At 53.5% G+C, this 20,645-nt stretch overlaps 6 protein-coding genes across 6 annotated transcripts; 4 read left to right on the top strand and 2 right to left on the bottom strand.

Moving 5' to 3' along the window:
• Positions 1–138: 138 nt before the first annotated feature.
• J4E84_001969 (uncharacterized protein) lies at positions 139–1,787 on the top strand (the record flags this gene model as incomplete). The annotated part of the gene is made up of 2 exons (XM_049384598.1): positions 139–1,152; positions 1,203–1,787. The coding sequence occupies 2 exons, from the start codon at positions 139–141 to the stop codon at positions 1,785–1,787; spliced, it is 1,599 nt and encodes a 532-aa protein (XP_049247954.1).
• A 100-nt stretch (positions 1,788–1,887) lies between these two features.
• Positions 1,888–2,487, bottom strand: J4E84_001968 (uncharacterized protein; the record flags this gene model as incomplete). The annotated part of the gene is made up of 1 exon (XM_049384597.1): positions 1,888–2,487. One exon carries the CDS (start codon positions 2,485–2,487, stop codon positions 1,888–1,890), a length of 600 nt encoding a protein of 199 aa, XP_049247953.1.
• Positions 2,488–4,600: 2,113 nt separating this feature from the next.
• Positions 4,601–5,807, top strand: J4E84_001967 (uncharacterized protein; the record flags this gene model as incomplete). Its single annotated transcript, XM_049384596.1, has 4 exons — positions 4,601–4,945; positions 5,000–5,241; positions 5,291–5,339; positions 5,388–5,807. 4 exons carry the CDS (start codon positions 4,601–4,603, stop codon positions 5,805–5,807), a joined length of 1,056 nt encoding a protein of 351 aa, XP_049247952.1.
• Positions 5,808–7,050: 1,243 nt separating this feature from the next.
• On the bottom strand, positions 7,051–7,845 carry J4E84_001966 (uncharacterized protein; the record flags this gene model as incomplete). Its single annotated transcript, XM_049384595.1, has 1 exon — positions 7,051–7,845. One exon carries the CDS (start codon positions 7,843–7,845, stop codon positions 7,051–7,053), a length of 795 nt encoding a protein of 264 aa, XP_049247951.1.
• Positions 7,846–11,437: 3,592 nt separating this feature from the next.
• J4E84_001965 (uncharacterized protein) lies at positions 11,438–12,906 on the top strand (the record flags this gene model as incomplete). The annotated part of the gene is made up of 3 exons (XM_049384594.1): positions 11,438–11,623; positions 11,682–12,108; positions 12,173–12,906. 3 exons carry the CDS (start codon positions 11,438–11,440, stop codon positions 12,904–12,906), a joined length of 1,347 nt encoding a protein of 448 aa, XP_049247950.1.
• A 2,212-nt stretch (positions 12,907–15,118) lies between these two features.
• On the top strand, positions 15,119–18,852 carry J4E84_001964 (uncharacterized protein; the record flags this gene model as incomplete). Its single annotated transcript, XM_049384593.1, has 3 exons — positions 15,119–15,124; positions 15,346–18,049; positions 18,473–18,852. 3 exons carry the CDS (start codon positions 15,119–15,121, stop codon positions 18,850–18,852), a joined length of 3,090 nt encoding a protein of 1,029 aa, XP_049247949.1.
• Positions 18,853–20,645: the final 1,793 nt, after the last annotated feature.

Genomic DNA, 20,645 nt, shown 5'->3' with positions numbered 1-20,645 from the left:
TCAAATCCATGACATCATGACTCGCATCTTTGCAGCAGCAGCTTTCCTTTGCTCAATTTCTTTCGTCACTCTGGTGCGTCAACTCCAACCGTGTACCTGGCTGTTAGTATCCTCGCCATAATTACGCGCTAGTTATTCATGTCTGGAAAGATGGAGAAGAAGCGCATAGCCATCGTCGGCAGTGGCATATCTGGCCTGAGCGCTCTCTATGCACTTCGCAACACCCAGCATGAAGTGCATCTTTTCGAGAAAGAGGAACGTCTTGGTGGTCATACCAACACTGTGCCTTGGACACACAATGGCAAGAGCACGCCTGTTGATACGGGCTTCATCGTCCTCAACACCGCTACATACCGTTCGTTCCCCGTCAAATCCAGATGTCTACGTAGTCCCAAGTCTAACGAACGTCCAGCAAACTTCATCAAATTCCTTTCAGCGTTGCGTGTCAAGACCGTCGCCTCGGAGATGACCTTTGGCATATCTCGCGATGCTGGTGCTTTTGAATGGTCCGGAACGTCGGGCAGCTCACTGTTCGCGCAACCTTCCAATGCGCTGAAGCTCTCCTTCTGGCGCATGATATTCGACATCATCCGCTTCAATCAATTTGCTCTGGATCTTCTAGCCATCCCACCAGGTTCACCCGCAGCTGTCGCCGCTACGGAAATGAGCATCGGCGAGTATCTCGAAAGAGAAGGGTATTCAGATGCATTTAGAGATGACTATCTCATCCCAATGACAGCGTGCGTATGGAGTACGGGCGCGGATAAGTGCGCTTTGGAGTTCCCGGCGTTGACTTTGGTACGGTTCATGTGGAACCACCACCTACTTAGTACCATAGCAGAAAGACCACCTTGGTTGACTGTTGAAGGAGGATCTAGCAAATACATAGATGCGGTCCTGGACCTGGCTGGCAATTGCGAAGGCCATCTTGGAACGCCGGTTCTGGCGGCAACAAGAAAAGGTGGTAAAGTCGAATTAAGGCTGGGTGGAAGGGGAGAAGGTCAGACAGAGGCTTTTGACGAAGTAGTACTTGCTTGTCATGGAGACCAGGCGAGGTGGATGTTAGGCGACGAGGCGACAGCGACAGAAAAGGAAATCCTGGACGCATTCGAAACCACACCAAACACAGCATACCTGCATTCTGATCTTTCAGTGAGTCTTGAATGCTTTGAATATACTCGACTATTACTAACAATACCCAGCTCATGCCTCAACGACGCACAGCATGGTCCGCCTGGAACTACCTCACCACCTCCAAGCAGAGAACACCATCATCCGCAAACCTGACTACTTCTTCTGGCGCCCTCCAGACCGTCTGCCTAACCTACGACATGAACACTTTGCAGCACATCTCGCGTGACCTTTACAAGAATGTTCTCGTCACTCTCAACCCACCGCATCCTCCCTCTCCCGCTCTGACTCAGGCGACATACCAATACCGACATCCGCTTTACAACTCGCGCATGGTATTTGCGCAAGACCGCCTCCACGAGATCCAAGGAAACCAAGGCATTTGGTACGCAGGCGCATGGACAGGATATGGTTTCCATGAAGACGGATGCCGGAGTGGATTGCAGGTAGGAGAAGCTTTGGGTGGCGATGCCGGATGGGAAGTAATAGATGCCAAATTCATGAGGGGAAGGAAACCAGTCCTGGAGTGGAAAGATCAGGTTGTGAGGATCGTCATCATGTTGGTTCAGCTGTGGGTCAGCATTTTGGAAGGATTGATGGGTGTGAAGAGACAAAAGGGTATGGCATTGAAGGCAAATGGGAAGAAGCAGCTATAGCCCTGGTATCAACCAAAACCCGAATGTAATAATCTCTCCTCTTCTGGTCTACCACTCAACCTCGTCTACCAGTATCCGCCCAACTCCCTTCTCCCACCCACTAGCGACGGCGTGGTATGAACTCCCTCGGCTCAGGCGTCAGCAGACCATCAGGCGCATCTGATAGATCCTCCGATAGCGGGCTGGTGAAGCGAGCCTGGTATTCAGCGGTAGTATCTCGCTTGCACTTCTTCCGGGGACTGAGATCAAATGTGACAGTCTTCTTGCGCTTTTGGCTAGTACCCATGCTCCTCGCCGGCCGCAACGGAGTGGTGAAAGCGACATCCTGCTCGGGAGTGCCTTCGCGCAGCATCGGCTCGGGGGAACTCGGTGGGATCCAGACATAGCCGATTGGGAGGCCACCCCTGAGTTCCGCGTAGTGCACAAGCGGAGGGTTGAACTCGAGTTTGACCTCTTCAGGTGTGGATGTAGGCGCCTCGCTCAGGTCGAAGTAGGCGGGAACGTGGTAGGGATCGTCCTCCGTAGGCTCCAGGGGGGTGTCATCCTGGGCCGGAGGACAGATACCGAGGGTCTTGTAGCCGCCAACTGGTAGGTTGACGTAGCCGGCGTACGCCGTGAACTTGGTGACGACCTCCCCGGGGGTGGGATGGTAGTTGATCTTGTCGTTGTCTGGGCGCTTGTAGCTGCCCTGGTTGGTCATGTTGAAGGAATTCGCGAGAGATTCCTGGATGTAGTTGTTAGTATGGTGTGCCGTACAATATCCGCAGAGATTGTGTGTGAGGATGAGGTTGAGCAAGAGAAAATTCCCATGCAAAAGGTTTTCTCATGGCTTCAGGCTTCATGAGTGGTGATGGTGATAGTTGAAGCATGCTGCTTGTGTCTTCGAATCCGTGAAGTGAAGGTGAAAGACATACCTATCAACTCAGACCCATCCTTGTGGCCTTACATTGAACGCTCACTGCCCGCTGAGTTCCTCCTGACATGGCCTGGCCGCCACATAATCTGCTCTTGCCATTCTGTAGAGGCACTGTGACCACTTCGTGTAATGGAAGATGTTCGTGCCCGAGTCTTCGCATCGATATGTCTTTTGATATCGTTATCCCATCTGAGATACTGCTGAAAAGCAGTGATGACGTGAGGCGACATGATAGGCATTGGTGCTGTGTTCGACAGATAACTATACGTGATATATACGACGAGGGAAAAGAGTAGTATACGGCACCCTCAAAGAGGGAACTACGGACTATATGGTACGAAGACGCGGCTCCAGGTTCATGATCCACTCCAGACAGCACACCGCTATGGGGAAGACAGCGGCAAGCGGTCTAGCAAAGGGAATTACATCCAAGTCTAGCCTCGTCAACAGCCTCAACGATCGCGCACGCATGATAAGAGTCATTCCACGGAGCCAGCTCTGCGCGTGGAGCTCATGCTGCAGACCCAATGTGAGACATAAGCGTTTGCATCCTACGTGCAGCATCTAGGACAATGCGGAACAATGATTGGTGCGTTCCTGCACTTAGATCTCCATTACTGCGGGTTTGCACGTGAAGCGAACGATCGTGATGGGAAATGAGGCTCAAGCGGTGAGTTTGATGGTTGAGCTGACACGTGTCGGCGAAGTGACTATACCGCTTTGGGACGCGCGCGACAGGCATTGTGGCGCGAGGCTTGCTATCGCGCACCTGTCACCTCCATCGCGCAACAAACTTGGTTCAGGGGCGTCGTCCATTGTACATGTCACCCACGCTGTCTGTGGGGGTATCCGCGGCCGTATACCTTCCACGTAATGCGCGACACGCCCTCTGCACTACGCCCACGGACGCCTCACGCGCCGATCGAGTACCAGCACCTCGCGCCAGGCCCCGATAGCCATTCTTTCAGCTGCCCAACGCGCATGCTTTGCGGGTTTCCAGCTCAAGAGCAGCCTCGATCAGAGCAAAGAATGGCTACACACTACACAGTCGTCATGGCTGATGCCCCGCATACCAATATACCTGATGGCACGCACGGCCTGTGGGGTCAATCCGGCTATGCGGACAACCATCGCGGAGCTTGCTTTCATCCCAAGTCACAGATGGCGTGCAACACCTTTGAATTCTTTCGAGGCATGATGTGAGAAAGGCTTCCGACTTAAGCATAACCCTTACCGTGCCTTGTCTACTTCAATCTCCGGCGCAATATACTGCGACAAGGGTTGGTACCCTCAGAGCTTCCATCAAGCGACCGCTGGACGATGTGCAAGACAGTGAGGAGTCTTATTCTGCCACAAGGGATTGGTGCTTACCTCGGTGACACCGAAGTCGTTCTGCGCACATCGTCGCTCTGTATGTAGCTCTCTATGTCAGAGCGAGCGGACTTCATCACGTATGGATCAGCACCGAATGCATTTACACTATCAATTGTCGAATAGCAACAACCTGAGCAATCAGTGAACTTTGCGTCTCTTGATAGACATCCAGTTGAAGGGGTCTGGAGATTGACTGCAATGTGTCCGACAGAACCCATATGAACGATGACCCACCCAGCCCGGCACTTGCTCTTTCATCAGACGCGTTCAACAGTCACTGACATGGCTCAGGTGGGGTAATATACTTTCTGGACCAGACACTGACAGCTTCCATCCCTTATGGATCAGGCAGCTACTGCGATTGTAGCGATAAGTTGCGATGCAGGCTGTGAGGTGCGTCGTTCGGCACATGCACTCCTGCCTCGAAGAGGTTCTACCCGTTGATACATAAGTCGGAGCACTCTGATCCAGAACGCACCCATCGCTTCATCATTACGCTGTGTTCATACCAAGATAGCCCAAGATGCTCTGGAACTTCCTGGCCGGCCTGGTGCTCGTTGCCCCGACTCAGGCTCTTATTCGATTCGGATGCTCGCAGCTGGTCGTAGATCGCCTTGACCCTTTGGTTGAACCAGGCAACGCTCCATCATCGCATCTCCACCAGATCATCGGAGGAAACTCGTTTGTTCCTGATATGAGCCCGGATGTTCACGACCCACCTGCGATGTCCACATGCACGACTTGCCAGCCTGCAGATGACTTCTCCAACTACTGGACGGCTTCTCTTTACTTTCGCGCAAGGAATGGTACCTACAAGCGTGTTAGTCAAAAAGGCAATGCAGGATTTGAGGGTCAAAACGGCGGTATGGTGAGTAGATAGACAAGTTGCCTAGGGACATGCACTGACTGTCCACCTGTGAAGACTGTTTACTACATGCAGAATCAGCTTGCCGACTACCAACAGAAAGCGAAGGTCAAGGCGTTCCAACCGGGCTTTCGTATGCTCATCGGCTCACCAATCGCATCTACAAAGGCAGAAGCGGATAGGTATCCTCAACTTACATATACTTGTCTGCAAGACCCGAGCACACGCTTTCCAGAAACCAAAGCGTTCCCTACCAAACCTTGCCCAGCAGGCATCATGGTCAACTTGAGGTTCCCGACGTGAGTAGTGACGCAGATCTCGCAAAGGGAAGGATGCTGACTGAAGCAGGTGTTGGAATGGTGAAGACCTAGATTCGCCGGATCACATGGCTCATATGGTATGATCCCTGGGCCCTTTGGAGACTGTGTCTTCTAACGCATCACAGGCCTACCCCGTCTCGGGTACATTCGAGAGCCAAGGTCCCTGCCCAGCCTCTCATCCCGTTCGCATGCCGCAACTCATGTACGAAGTAATCTACGAAACCGCACCCTTCAATGACGCTTCTCTCTGGCCAACAGACGGTAGCCAGCCTTTCGTCTACTCATTCGACGACCACACCGGGTACGGCAACCACGGCGACTACATCTTCGGCTGGAAAGACGACTCGCTTCAAAAGATCATGGACGAGGAATGCTACGTCGGCTGTTCATCGATGAAAACACAAAGCATGGAGATGATGAACAGTTGCAGCGTGCCGCGAAAGGTCATCGAGGACATCGGTGATCAAAGCTGGATCCCCGCGCTTCCGGGGCATTCGAACGCTACGTGGACGGTTGCTTCCACGGGTAAAGCGTTCCGTGCGTAGATCGCATATTTCTCTTTACCCATGTTCTGCTTTTGGCAACAACGCAGAGATGGGTGGATGGCTGGGAGCTTTGACGCTTGTTCACATGATCACGCGTCAGTGGTGTTCTTTTTTGGGACCTTGTTGCTTCCGCCTCGTAGATCTTGTAGATCTGATGTACGGGGTAGCTTACCGCTATATGCATCTCCGGTGCTTTTCTTCGCGTGTTCGTGCCTGATGCGCCTCTCCCGCAGAGCCCCACTCACACCTGCTTCGATCGGTGAGACCCCACACACCCACTTTCTAACGTGCAGTAGTCACCGATGTTTACCGATTAATTTATCTGATCTAGTAGATCACGTCACGTTTTTGTGACTGCAATATAGACGGTTGCAAGATCTTCAGGAGTTGCAAGTATGGGAGGAAGCCATAGTGCAGTTCATTACCTCGACGTGCTACTCTACCCGCTAGATCGCCCATCCAATTCAAGTCCTTGATATCCATCAAAAGCAGCATAACGCAGTTCTTCCCTACTAGATGGAATTCTTGGAACTCGCTACTTCACATTCAGCCACCACACTACCACATCATGACTTGCAATACACATACACTGTCTTCTAGCAGTTGTGGGGGTAAGGTAAGTCAGTCATAATGTTCACAAAGCGTGTGCTCCCTTTCCAGCGTCAGGTGTCAAGGTCATTAGCCATGGCGGTGGCACTGAAGACGACGACAAGGATAAGGACTTGTATGAAAGGTCTTGTGAGCTGCGGTACGGCTAGAATGGTGAGTACAGAGGGTGAAGGTGGAGATGGTTACTGACTGGCTGTTTGTCGTATCTGCTAGTGCGTCTTAGCGCAAGAGGATGGAAGAAGGGAAGATTTGCAGGAAGATGGTCAGAAAAGGTAATGCATGCATCACGTTGTGATCACAGTATGATCCCCATCGCTTGGACAATCCAATGAAAGGTTTATCAAAGCATTTATTCGCAATGTAGAGGACTGAACAATGCCACCCTTCCATCGACTGTGATTTTAGAAGTCAGCTTCTTGACTGTACAGGTATGTAAACCGCTTGTACCAAGGTCGCGTACCGAATAATTCCAAGTCTAACCATAATAGCTCTTCTCAGTCAATGACCCCTCTGCTTCGAGCTTTCGGCACACACGTACTAACTCAGGAACGCCCTCTCTTGCTGCATTGCGGAGGATATCTGAATGAACTTGTGTTTCTCTGTGTCCCTAATCAACATTTGTTTCACTGTCTCCCTAGACAGCAGCTCTTGTTGCCTCCGACCAGATACCTCCGGAGTCTTGTGCGCCAAAAAGTCCGGGTAAAGTGGGTGGAGGCGGCGAGAAGACCATGGTTTGAGCGTATGGTCTGTGGCCGGGCCCGCGGAAGGGTGGGTCGGCTCGACGGTCGAACAACGGTGTACGAGTCCGCGTCCAGTCTGGCTGAGTTTCTTGATCGTACTGTGGACCTAGCGGAGGAAACTGCGAAGAGGGTTGAGCGAGCTCAGGCAGGGTAATATGCTCTTCTTGCATGGTATCGTGGCTCGGGGTTACTGGATTATCGCGCTGATCCGGCTTGCGGGGAAGCCTCACAGTGGGCATCTTCGATTCAGGTACTGGCGTATTGTCCATGAAGCCACCGTGCGGATTTACCAACGTGAATTTCTCTCTTATAAGACGCGCTTCCACCTCCCAGAAGTTGTCCGACATGTTGACTAGCACCACCCGAAACTCGCTGACTACTAATTCGCGAGTGGCCATGTATCCATTACTCGGACGCTGTTGATATATCATAATCGATCCCGACTGCTCGAGGTCGATCCGGTTGAAGTATCGACCGCTTTGTCCCCTGCGATAGAAGTCGTTCAGTGCGAGCTGGAAAAGTCTGAGGGCCGTGGCCTGAGCGTTGGTGAAGGTATGATAAGTGCCGATATGATGTACGCTAGCGGGAGTATTGGGAGAGATGGGAGTAATAGAGCTCCTGTTGAAACGAACGACTATGAAGCCCAACTTTGGATCTTGCCGGAGCAAGTGGCCATCGTCGGGTCCCATGGCAGCGATCTGTATGAGGAAGTAATGCTGAACCTCGCACCGAGAAATGGCGGGATGGATATGCGCGGAAAGATTGAGATGCAAGTGAAGTGTTGGGCGTCAACATGCTGTCTTGGTAGTTCAGGAAGGTCTTGCGCCAAACATCACGAAAGACCGGATGACTCTGGAAGTCGCAGTCGCCATGGATTCGCGGTTGCTCATGCAACTGCGTGGCACGACGACGACAGAACGTGGAAGTGGTGGGACGGCGTTCAATGACATGGGAAAGATCGAGGACAGTGGTGAAGGGGGAAATTGAGAGAAGCGGAGGTAAGATGAATGGCCAGCAGACCACATGCCCGTTAGTATGAAGATGAGGTGATGCCATGTTGCGTGTTGTCGTATACGTACGACGGCGCAATGTGGCAGGTGTCACCAACTCGTCCTTCCATATAAGCTGACTGGGACGCTCATCGCGACTGCCTCGAGCACTCACCGCCAACACCACCTGCGCCAAGCCAAGGGATGGGATATTCACTTTGACAGCATGACCGCAAGAACTCAAATCGCAGCCGATAGTTATGCCACCACCTAGTCAGACGCGACCCGACTACCCACGTATCCAATGTATTGATCCCGCCCACCAGCAACGCCACCTGGACAGACGGATGACATCCCACACATGTTGGTCAGCTCTACAGCACATGAGTTGCCTCGCTCAACCCACATTCACGGCAGGCTCTGCAGCACCGGCCACGTAGCGACCAGGCCTTGTAGTTGCCTAGGTGCTCGGCTGTGGTCGAAAAAAAAAGTTAAAGATCACAATTGCGCACGGGACGGAGATGAGGGCATGGTATTTTGCAAAGACGGGAGAGCATTATGCGCATTTCTCATGAGCCGCGCAGCGCACCAATGAGGTCACCCAGACTCATAATTTGAAGGCGTCGCGCTACATCCCAGGCCACGCGAGCATGCGAGTTTTCCCCTGAGCCTCCCGCTGTCGTCGCGTCCACATGCCCACCCTTTTCGGTTGTTGGTGACCTGAAACGCTCGGTCCTGCGAAGTAGAACACCCTTCCAGGAAGATGCTGTTGGGTGACGTCTACGGGAAACCGGAGAGCGGGAGATGGACAGTTGCACGTGGTGCTTCCTGGCGAAGAATCGAATAGTTCAGGTACACGGAATCGTGGCTTGGATGCATCTTATCGGTACGACCAGGCGCACTCCAGATCCAGGGCTTCGGAAGCAATCGCAACAACGTTACACGGGAAGAAGAAAAGAAGAACTCCCAGCAACACATCCCGTTTGCAAATCGACTGCGCAGGGTCCAATGCGACGAGACGGACGCCACACGTATCCCCAATGACGCCAAATTTCCCAGTCTGAGGGTTGAGTCCAATCGGCGGGGCCAAAGCGCATGCCACTAGAAGAAGTCTCGATGTTAGCATCAAAGTCCCACTGATCGGGGAGCTGCTAGGCTGGGCGGCTTGGTAACATGCGCTGGCCAAACGCAGAGGATGTTGCGCGCATTCTCATAAGATTTGGTCGAGCACTGCGAAAGTTTGCGGTGGCAACTATCGTATGCTGCGCACAGAAATGTGATGAGCGATCACGTCTCACAACGCCCGTTGGGGAAACATAAGAGTGCGCGAACCCGCTTTTGGCAATGCCGGGTTGTGACTCAGTCAGTCAGCCTCAGACTTGTCAACTTTGTCGACTACCAGAGTTTCGGCGACTCTAGCTTCTAGCGCTACATCTGTACCGTTGTACGGCGCGTATAAAGCGTTTGAGCTAGCAGCCCAGCTCCAGCGCACATTCGTCCCAAGAACGAGGTATTCTGCAGAAGGTTTCGGTGTTTGCACGCTTGCTGGTAGGCACATGATCGATCATCCATCAGCGGGGACAAGATTTGACTTTCGGTCGTGCTGAGACTCTGGTGTTGATATGGCAAGTACACCGTGTAAGAACTCACGCAGCATATCGTGTCCGCGACTCATCTTTGGCCTCGACGGATGTCGTCGGAATAGGCCCTTCCTATTTGTTCATCCGCGGAAACTCCGCAGTCTATACATAGGGGTTGAGTTCAACTGTGAAGACCCTGCACACGACCTATTCGGCCGAGTAATAGCCATTCGTCGTTATCAGGCTGGCTGACACGGAATGAGTCCGATGAGTCCGGACTTCCAAATTCCAGGGACCTGGCAATGGTGGCGCTTTCCCCATCTTGGCTCGCACTCGAAGATGTCGTAGGCGGCATATCTGCTTTTGCCGTTGCTGCATACTAGATGGGCCGTAGCCTGGGCGCCATCAGCTCTTCTTTTGCCTTACCCACCAGTTCGACGTTATCATACTGACTCGCAAGCCACAAGACTACTCCCAGTGGTGAGGGCATGGAGCAAAGCTTTTGGGGAGGAGATGTTTGAGAAGGTCCAGGCTTAAGCGATGGTTGCAAAGTTTGGTACGCATGGTGACGACGGAGGCCGGGCGCGCGCATCCTGACCGCCCATCAGGACGCTGACGGCCGCTGATTGGACTATTGGCGTTCATCTGCTCGCTGGCATTATGCATGCAGCGTCGATCGCGTACAATTATGAAATTTGTGGCTGTCTAAAACAACAATGTGGCTGTCTGAGAGGACGTCACTCTTGCAGCTTCTCGAAGCAGCTTCTTGACCGTCGCTCGCTTCGGTTCTCCGCCCGCACTTGCGAGCGTTAAGCTTGAGATGCCTCGCATCGCTGAAACACCAAGGCAATCTGACAACGCAGGCGTGTCGAGTCCTCATTTCCCAACGGCTGCACCGCAATGTGACATTTGACCGTCGGCGCCACGCTGTCTCGTAGAAAGCCAAAAAGCCGGCAAACAGGGCAGAGATTTGCAATTGTGAAGGGAGCTTAGCCGGGTCCAGACGATCGACACGGGTTCTGCCCAGATTGCCGACTCCTCATGGCGCGTGGGCCTAGTGCACATCTTGATGTCCCGGCATGCTAGCGTCTACCGTCCGTCACGATGCCGTCTACTGTACGGCCGCGGTGGGGCGCACCTACTTGTCGGCGACCTCGAGGATCCCATGTGCGACCAGGCGTTGACGTCCCCACGCTACAGCTGGCTCATTTGGGAAAATGCCCGCAGACGGCAGGAAGCTGTGAAGGTGGAGAGCCATGTGCCTGCCACGAATAGGGACCGCTTTCTGGAAGACCTGGTGGGAATACGGCCATGCCGAGCAGGCGGGTATAAACACCGCTGCTCGACCGTGACTTTGCTTTCTTTACTTTACCTCGCCAGAGGCCACGCGCAAACTTCCTCTACCTCCATCCCAAGCTTTGCTCGCCCTCACTAGTCAGATCCACGCTACCACCCTGCCCTGCGGCAATCGGTCTCAGCGCTCGACTACTGGACGACTACGCAAGTAGCTTTCTTCCAGATCTTCTGCTAGCTCAGTCTCACTACTCCACTCGCCCCATCGGCCGAGTAGGTATATAGCATTCCATCTCCACGCGCGGCACGGTGCGTGTGAACGGTTGCTCCTGCCATCTCACCAATTGACCACGTGCTGTCGCCACCCCGCAACACCACGTTCCTTCCGCGATCAGATTCGACCCCGGATCCTGCCCAATATGGTCTACTCACTATCTTATCGCCGTCCAGAGCGAGCTCCTCGTCCCAGCACTGCCTCTTCCACCAACACCGAAGACAAGCGAAAGTCGATCAATGCATCCATCAAGTCTGGCAGCAGCGGCATGTCCCACGGTATTCCCGAGGCCTTGTCCTTTGACACCATCATCGCTGGCGGCGCTTGCCCTGTACGTTGCCACTTCCATGAGCATCACCTTTCCAAGTACCTTTGCTGACACTTCCCAGCCCTGCACTGTCCGCGACTTCATGAACTTCCTCAAGTACATCGAACTGTCGGCTGAGAACTTGCAATTCTTCCTCTGGTACCGTGACTACGTCAAGCGCTTCAATGCGTTGCCGGAAAGCGAGAGGGTTCTGTCTCCCGAGTGGACTGGCGAAAAGAACCCCGAAGCCAGGCCCGGCACCGTCAGCTACAATGCCGACGCTGCAGCCATGCTCAAGGGCACCGACTTCGCCAACGAGGGCAAGGTCGCTGATTCGGAGAAGGGTAGCAACAACCCCTTCTTCACGCCTCCTCGCACGCCAACCAGCGTCGAACCCAGGCGCGACTACTCCCTTGACTCGTACGATGATAGCATGACTACCGGCAAAGTTGACCACACTCAACGTGCTGCTGGTGCGTTTGATAACGCAGGACTAAAGTGGAAACCACGTGAGTATTACCTTTGCTAATTTTCTTTCTTCGCCTCTAGGGTCCAATCGCTCATCCACCACAGTATCCGTCCAGCCTTACCGGGAAGAGATCAACCGCATCATCTCCATCTACATTGCCGACAATGGTTCGCGACAGCTCAACCTCTCGTCGAAAGAGCGCACAGCACTGCTGCACGCTCTGCAAAATACGACCCATCCGTCGGCATTTACCGACATCATCACCACCGTCGAGTGGTCGCTCCGTTGCCAAGCGCACCCCAACTTTGTTCGGTGGACCATATGCAATGGCAACCGTCCGCGTGTGATCTTCGCCCGCGGCCTCGGTATCTTCGGCATAGTTGCTGGTTTGATCGTCGCGATCATCCTCACCCTCAGCAGCGCCGGTCGTGCATGGCGCGTCATCTCCCTCATTGGCTTCTTCATTGGTATCTCAACGTTGATCGCAGCCTGGAAGGGCATGTGTGTCGTTCTTCACGGCATGCACCACCGTCATCTGCGACCATGGGAGCTCTTCGCTTCCGATGACGAGCCGCAAAGCTACGACTTCAAGTCTGACTCCTTCCAGAGCGTTGACTCGCACGCGTCGAGCAACTCTTGGGAAGACGAGCCATGGGTCGCCCGCTACGAGAAGCGCAATGTCGTGAGGAAGGTGTTTGACCGTGAGGTCTGGATCCAAGAGCCTGCTCTCCGCCAGATCCAGGACACCATCTTCATCCAAGCCATCCTCGGCGCTCTTCTCATCTCCGCCGTCGCTGTCGGCATCTTCTGCGCCATCCCCAAGGGCAACTACTTCTAAGTGCGGCGACGAACCATCCAGCCACACTCCTATCTTCTTAACCCGAATTCCCATCCGAGCGATTTCTTCTCAATTCCCCCTTTGGCTCTATGCAAGCTGCTTCTGATACCCATGTACATGTGTTTACGACACACAAGTGCGCGCGACATTTTGGTCCGTCTGTGCGAGAATAGCGATTAATGGGACATGTTGGTTCGGCGCCGGCGTCTGGATTAGCGATATGATCTACTATGTAACCGATATTTCCTTACGATATAAAACCTTAACGGAAAGAAGAAGATACCTGGAAGAATGAGAGGAAAGAAAAGTTTCCTTCTATATAGTCGATATATGCAGATTATGTCTTTATGGATGCAAGACTTTGATATCTCCCGTTGTCCACAACATCCGTGCGTTCCATGTCGTGATCTTCCACAATCCTCCGTCGTCCTCATCTTTGAGCAGCTGCATGTCGTACAGCGAACTGGCCGTATAACTCGTATCAGCTGCCACAAACGCCTCTTCTTCTCTCACATGATAGGAAATGACATGCGCCGTCATGCGCGCAAAGGTCGCATTCTCGCTCTCCGCTTCTATCCTCACATTGCTCACGGTATGTGTGGTGACGAGGCTGAAGACGCGATCAAATAAGGGATTGATTGCGTCGAAGCCCGTGACGGTTTGTTGGGCGCCCAGCGGCCCGTAGGTAAATGTCATTTGGGGTGTTTTGTGACAGGCAGATTCTACGAGGGCGTGGTCGTTGCTGTCTAGGCCGAGGATCAGGCGGTGGAGGGTGTCGGTTATGGATTGGTGGGTTGTGAGGTTGGGGAGGTTGACGGTGGGAGTGGGGGCGGACATGTTTGGGATTGAGTCAATGAGTTTTGTTGGTTGACTACTGTTGCTTCTCCTGTCATCTGAGTCGTAAGCAGTCTTACCGTCTTTCTACAGCTTATATACAAATTTCATTCCTACAGCATACCATACCTAGGTAGGACGGGGCGTATCCATGCCGCGGACACAACGTGGCAGGATGGAGTTATCGGGTTTACCACACTGATGCGCACCAGTTCAAGCAGAAAAGGTGGGATCCATCGGATTTAACAAAGATAGCTGTATCTTTTGGCATTGTAGGATTGCAGAGTTCCGAGTCTCTCCTGCGACCGTATATATGTCGGTGGTTCAGTTCTCCGTCTTCGGCGGCTTCCGGGAACGCCTTGCACAGCCACTTTCTGCCTGCAGCTCCATGCGTCACGCGCCTGGCTTGATCACAACAACTCTCGAGGTGGTTCTTTGTGTGATTGCGAGGAATTATGGTACGAGCAGAGCCGCATATCCGGTGAGTGCTTCACTTGGTTGCGAGCTTGTGGTTCTGCGTACCGGTGGGTTCAGACGTGTAGCTAGTAGTGATGGAGGCGCGAGGCAGACTGTGACCGGTTGAAGGCTGAGGACATCGGTCGGTTTTGTGCACCTTAGAAGCTATTCTGCAGCTGCGTGAAGTGTGGAATCATGTCTCTATTATGATATAGGGCTGAAAAGTTGGTGAGGCACGTGGTGAGGTGGCTGCAGCCTGTGTGGCTGTGCTAAGTGCCGTTTACCGCTGTTCCGGAGGCTGCCGGTCCAGCGAAGAGGAGAGGCTTTGAAGTAGACATGGGCGGGAGGTAGCTGTATGTATCACGATAATATGGGGATAGGTACATGATGTTCTTGAAGGGTCCGGAGGTCGTGTTCTATATTTGCATGTGGGCAGGTAGCGGTTTCCTAAATCTGCAGATCTACAGTAGATACACCACAAACCTTGGCCATAGTACGGCATATAACTATTGGATCTATACAAGAAAAGAATCGGCCAGGTACCATGAAGTCATAGTGCACCTGTGCAGTAGTATCATGGCGAATACTGCTATTTTTCGCTCAGACAAGGGTTTAGAAGATGCTAGAGGGAACTATGATGCGCAATACGACACTTCGATAGTACAGGTACAGACACATGCATGTTCCCACGACCAAATGCGATGAAGACGACTGTGCCGTGACGATACTTCCAAGGAATAACCCAGATATCTCAGCAAGGCGAAGATGTGCGAACAGGCGGTGGGCGTTGAACAGAGGACGGGAAGCGAGCAAATAGGGCTTTACCGGCGGTGGGGACGGTGCAGGGCGAAGGCGCGAGGAAGCCGCGACCCGCAATTCACAGACGGCTACATGCGTCACCTAGCATCTTTGTACATCCAACATGGCCGTTGTTGCCGCGCTATGTAAACCTGCCCTCTCCGCCATATTCGTCTTGATACTCTTGAAGCCGCCCTAGCTAGTTGCCCAAGCTGCATGCTCGCCAAAGCCACTGCCTAGTCTCTCACTGCTCGCCTGACCGTCGCTCACGTACGCCCATACATGTCTTACGAACACGACAGCCGGTACCACCACCGCCCGCGCCATGACTCCCACTATACATCAAGAGAGACGGACCCCTATGGCTATGCGCGGAGCGACAAGACTCTAGCTGAGGCGCGCGAGCAGCTGGCAGACATGCGCCAGAGCAATCCATACACTTCGTCCTACACGCCGTCCTACAACACCTACACCTATGAGCCCCGCACTTCTCCACCCCTGCCACCTCGACGACCCGCGCCGCATTCGTACAGGTCGCACAGGCAGGAGCAGACATGGCCGCCGTCACCGAGCGTCGAGGACGAGAGGGAGGCGCTAGCAAAAGAGGCGCCGTCCTCCGTGGGGTCGTCAGGGCAGGCCGAGGGTGAGCCGCCGAGCAACACGCGGGGCACCGTCGACCAAGACTCCCTGCTCGACGAGATTGAGCAGCCGAGCGTCGCACAAGACGACCGCCGCTATGTGCTTGTTTCCGAATCGAGCACCGATGACGATGGCAGCACGCTTCGGGACCGGCGCCGGCGCAGCTTTGCTGACCGTGGGGGCATGTCGCACATCAACACCGACGTCCCAGACCCTCCTGTCTTTACTGAGCGCGTGAGGGCGCCCTATGGCTACTCGAAGCCCCAGAAGGAGTCCACCGCGCCCTCGCCTGCAGACTACATGCGCTCGCCAGAACCCATTACGCCTTCGAACAGCAGCCATCCCAGGTCAGATGCAAGCAGGCCGTCGAGACCGATGCCAACTGATAGCCGACACAACTCCTACACGTCGCCGGCGTCAAAGAAAGAATACGTGTTCGACTCTGACTCTGACTCCGAAGCGCACAGCACGACCCACCTGCGAACCGAACGAAAGCCCGCGCGTTACAGCTTCGTGAAGAGCGACCTACAAAGGGAGGATCTAAGGACAAACCTGCGCGATACACAGGAGAGGCCCGAACCGCGTCGACACGACTCCGGGCAGCGCCCCCTGCCGACGATACGTAAGGGTGATTCGTCAGGCTCGTACAAGGAGTACCCCAATGCTGAGTCGCCGCGGTCGTCTTCGTCTTCGGTGCACAGCACGCGGCGATCGAGGCCTGTACCCGTAGATACTGTCTATGCTAACAGCTCACGCCCGCTGTCCAGACCAAGCTCGCCATCGTATCGAGCACCCTCGCCTCAACTGCCTACCCGACTGCGGGACTCCCCTCCAGGCTCTCGACCATCGTCCCGCGGTGGCCCTCGGCCAACCTCTCCGCTCGTTTCTTCGTTCCAACCTTCTTCGCCGGGCCGCGGTCGCATACCCGTATCAGAGTCAGATTGGCACGCCACCTATCCTCCAGCACCTTCCGACGACAGGTCAAGACAACCCTCTCGATATGGCCGACATGACACCATGCCACTCCCGAGGCCTCGCATCGATGTGCACAGTCCATCTCCTGCGAGGCAATCCACAGGCGACTCTTTGCCATATCCCATCGACGACCAGCTCATTGACGTCTTTATGCCACCCGAAGAGCATTATCAGTTTGATCACTCGACCGTCGGTTCGCCGAGGCAAAGCTACGTGGACATTCCGAGAGCGACGTCGCCGTCAATTCCCAGCTCCCCGTACACACGAGATTTACCTTCTCGGGCTAGGAGGCAAGACACAGAAACATTGGAGGAGCCTTCACGACCAAGGAGGTCCAGGTCGGGTAGTTTTCGCTCTCACGATGGCCGCCGTGACAGATCATCTCGAAGGACTGCTTCAATGGACAGAAAACTTCCAGACTGCCCAAGACCTTACAAATCTGGGCCTTACGATGATTGGTACGCGCTCCAAGATAACAAGAACTTCAACATCTGCCCTAGTTGTTACGAAGGTGTCTTCGCCGGTACACCCTTCGATGTGGACTTCAAACAGATATGGCTGAACGACTATTCGTTGGAGCGGAGCTGTGATTTCAGCAGCCCATGGGCACGTCTTGCGTGGCTGTTGACGCTTCAGCGAGGTCGCAAATCGCTCGATCTGATCAACGCAATTGCAGGTGTCATGGACACAGTAGCCAAACCGTGTCCTGGAGATCGTGAGGCTGGTGCAGAAGACCGCATTAGCTGGTACGGCATTACAAACCCACGCGACGGTACCCGTGTAGCCAACTTTGCTATATGCTCGAGCGATAGGAGGATGCTTGAGGCCTTGCTGCCTTCTCTTCGTGGTTGCTTCGCTAAGATGCCGAAGGACGACAGGCACGTATGCAGCTTGCGTACGAGCTCAACCCGCTTCCCGAAGTACCTAGATTTGCTTGTCGAGCTAGACGCCGCGGCTGAGTTGTCCGGTCAACTCCCTGATCTGAGCCGCTTCGTCCTATTGCTCCGCGAGAATTCCTACAAAGGCGAGTGCCAAAGGTACAAGATCTTGTTCCGCAAACCATGGCACTTCATCCCTTCGCTACCAGAGTTCACAGTCTGTGAGCAATGCTACGACGAGCTTATCTGGCCCGCCACACAGTCCAGGTCCACGTCATCGTCCATACCGCACATGTTCAACAAGTCGATCCAGCTAGTCCCTGGTGAAGAACCTGATGTCGGGTCCAGCTGCTGTCTGTGGAGTCCAAGGATGCGCGACGTCTGGAAGGAAGCTGTCAGGTACGACGACTTTTCTTACCTGAAGGAGACAGCGAAAGAGAGGAAAAGGGCAGAGTCCAAGTATATGAGAAACAGAGCACGCATTATGACGTGGATGGGCGACGCGGAAAAGGGGACTAGGAAGTGGAAGGAAGCAGAGGATGCGATGAGGGAGCTAAAAAAGAGTTGGTATACTTATGAATGATGAGGTTATGATTGGAATGGGTTATGTAGACTCAATGAGAACATGGTTATTACTATTACTGCTACTACCGCTTTGTTGGTACGATAATTACCGTATCTTTGGTACCGAGCGTGGATGTGAACACTGCCTTTGATTTAACTCCCACGACTTTGCAAAACCACATCCTCACTACAAACTGCCTTACATGAAAAATGAATTTCATTGAGATTTATTCCCTCGATATTGAAGCCGCTAGAATGCGTAGCGAGGATATCTCGGAGATGAATTCTTCTATGATACCACACGCTGGGCCCTCGTCACAGCCCTCTCAAAGCTACAACTCTGGCGATCGGGTACAAACCAAGTAAAATTGCACACTCTGTCCAAGCGTTTTGCCGGAGTTCCGCTAACCTACAACGCAGAGCGCCCAAAAAAGAAGAGATGCCAACACCCGGCGAACGTCAGACAACCGTCGCCAAACCCCCCCTTACGCGGGATCAATATCGCATACGCAAGTTGACTAAGGAGAACGCGAAACTCAGATGGGAAGTCAAGGAAAGGAATAGCAGGATCTCTTCGCTGGTAGAATGTCAAGATGCTTTGAAGGAAGACTTGGCTGCTGTAAAGAAGAAAGTGAAGGTCTGTAGAGAGCGGTTGGTGTACGAGAAGCAGGACGTGGATGACTTGGAGGCGGAGTTGCGAACCGCTAGGAGGAAACTGAACAGCCTGCGTGTGTCACTTCTTGACACTGACGACGAGCGTAATTGGTCCGACTCGGAGGTGGATGAACAGAATGAGGAGTAGGGTGAGCAGAATGAAGAAGAGCCCGAGGACAAATCATACAGGGAATGGAAAGTGAACAAGAAGTAGTGTGGGTGTCCAAGCTCAGATTTCTGGATGTTCGACGTTGGTATGTCTACGATGTATCTGTCCTCCGAACTGTTTGCCTGCGCGGACTTTGTCATGTCTTGGGTGCTGTAGCTCTTCTTCTGGTACGTACACGACACGATCTTAGTCAATCATTTTAACTTCGTTACTGTCATCTGCTTGTGCATCTTACCCAGGTACGTCCATCTCTAGTTTCTGTAATGCACTCTTCCTTCACGCATGTCTTCATTTCGCTGATGTGTGTTTGAGCAACAAACAGGAGACGAAGCTGGTCAGGTCGAAAGACCTCGAGGGTGTCACTTGTTGCGAGCTCCTGTTTTAAGCGAACACAGTCCGTTGGTGTCGCAAACACTCACTGCTTGTTCAATGCGTCTCGCGACATGTATACAGACCAGCGACCTACACTTCCTCATTAATACTTGCATTCTATACTCCACCATCTTCCAGTCTCCCCTCAAAGCAAGCACAGTATCAATGTCGCTGGCGATGTCGCCGACGCCCGTTTGCAGAGCAGACAGGGGTCACAGGTACGCAACTCGCCACCCTCTCCTTTCACTACAACAGAAACAGCGGAAGAACCTGTCGGCTGACCGCAAATCTAGTTTTTCCGTCGCCTACGGAATGTGCGCCCACGGACCTTTTTGTTGTTTTGACGACTTTTCGCAATATCCCCGCTCTCTTCTTGCTTTCTCCATCCCACTCGTCTATTGACGCCCGTATACACGACACCACCGACATCATGGACAGCCCGAACGACAACGATATCAGCATGGGTGATCTTCCCGACACCGGCGTTAGCGCAGACAACGTAGACAACGGCGTCGAGTCTGGGGACATCGTCTTCTTTACCGAATGCGAGAACGTCGCGGAGCACAACGTTGACGTCAACCGCGAGCGCGACGGCGACGTCGCCATGGACGACAACGCTGAGCCTGAGCATCCGGACGTTGTGGAAGTCAAGGCTCTGCATCGCGATGCTGAGCAAAAGCTTGCCATCAAAACGTACAAGGTCAACACAAGCATCGTTCTCCTGCCCTCTCTCTACAGCATCTACTTCCATCCCGACGAGGCAGTCGTTCCTCAAGCTCCTCCGTTCCTCCAACTCACCACCTTCTTCCTCCTGTACAACGACATCGCCAAGGCCAACTTCCTCGCCGACAAGAGCTTGCCTCTCATCGTCAATCAGGCGATCTTCTTCTATGGTCTAGACAAGGGCCATTCGTTCTCGCGGTTCTATGACCAGATCCGGTTCAACATCCTCCTGATGGCATTCGCGTGGGCGTCAGGATTCGATCCGAAGTACTGCAAAGAGGGGTGCGAGGAGTTTGTCAAGGTCTTTCTGCGTGTAAGTCATCTTCCCGATAGCACTACCTGTCCATCTTCAGTGTCTTTTCAAACTTCCCACAGAGGTTTAAAATATACTGAAACCCTCCTGGCCTCCTCATGCCCTATGCACACAGCTAATAAAACATAGGCCTGGATTGAATCACTGGTCTTCAAGTACGACCCTTTGCAAAACAACTTCACCCAACGCGAAGCCTTCGTCGCCCTATGGCAGAACTCGCCCTTTGACTTCCACTTCTTTAGTCCGAGGCGAAGCAAGACGGTAAACAAGCTTGTCAACATTCTCAAGGCCCAGGCCGGATTCCTCCCGAACATGCCGAAACCGGACGACTTCATGCGGGCCGTGCGCCAAGGCCATCTGAACG

The sequence above is a fragment of the Alternaria hordeiaustralica genome (genome assembly GCF_023758085.1).
Source record: "Alternaria hordeiaustralica strain BMP 2776 chromosome Unknown scaffold_2, whole genome shotgun sequence".
In the NCBI taxonomy this organism is placed as follows: Eukaryota; Fungi; Ascomycota; class Dothideomycetes; order Pleosporales; family Pleosporaceae; genus Alternaria; species Alternaria hordeiaustralica.
The sequence above is the reverse complement of the archived record's forward strand: the minus strand, read 5'-3'. Positions and strand labels throughout refer to the sequence as shown.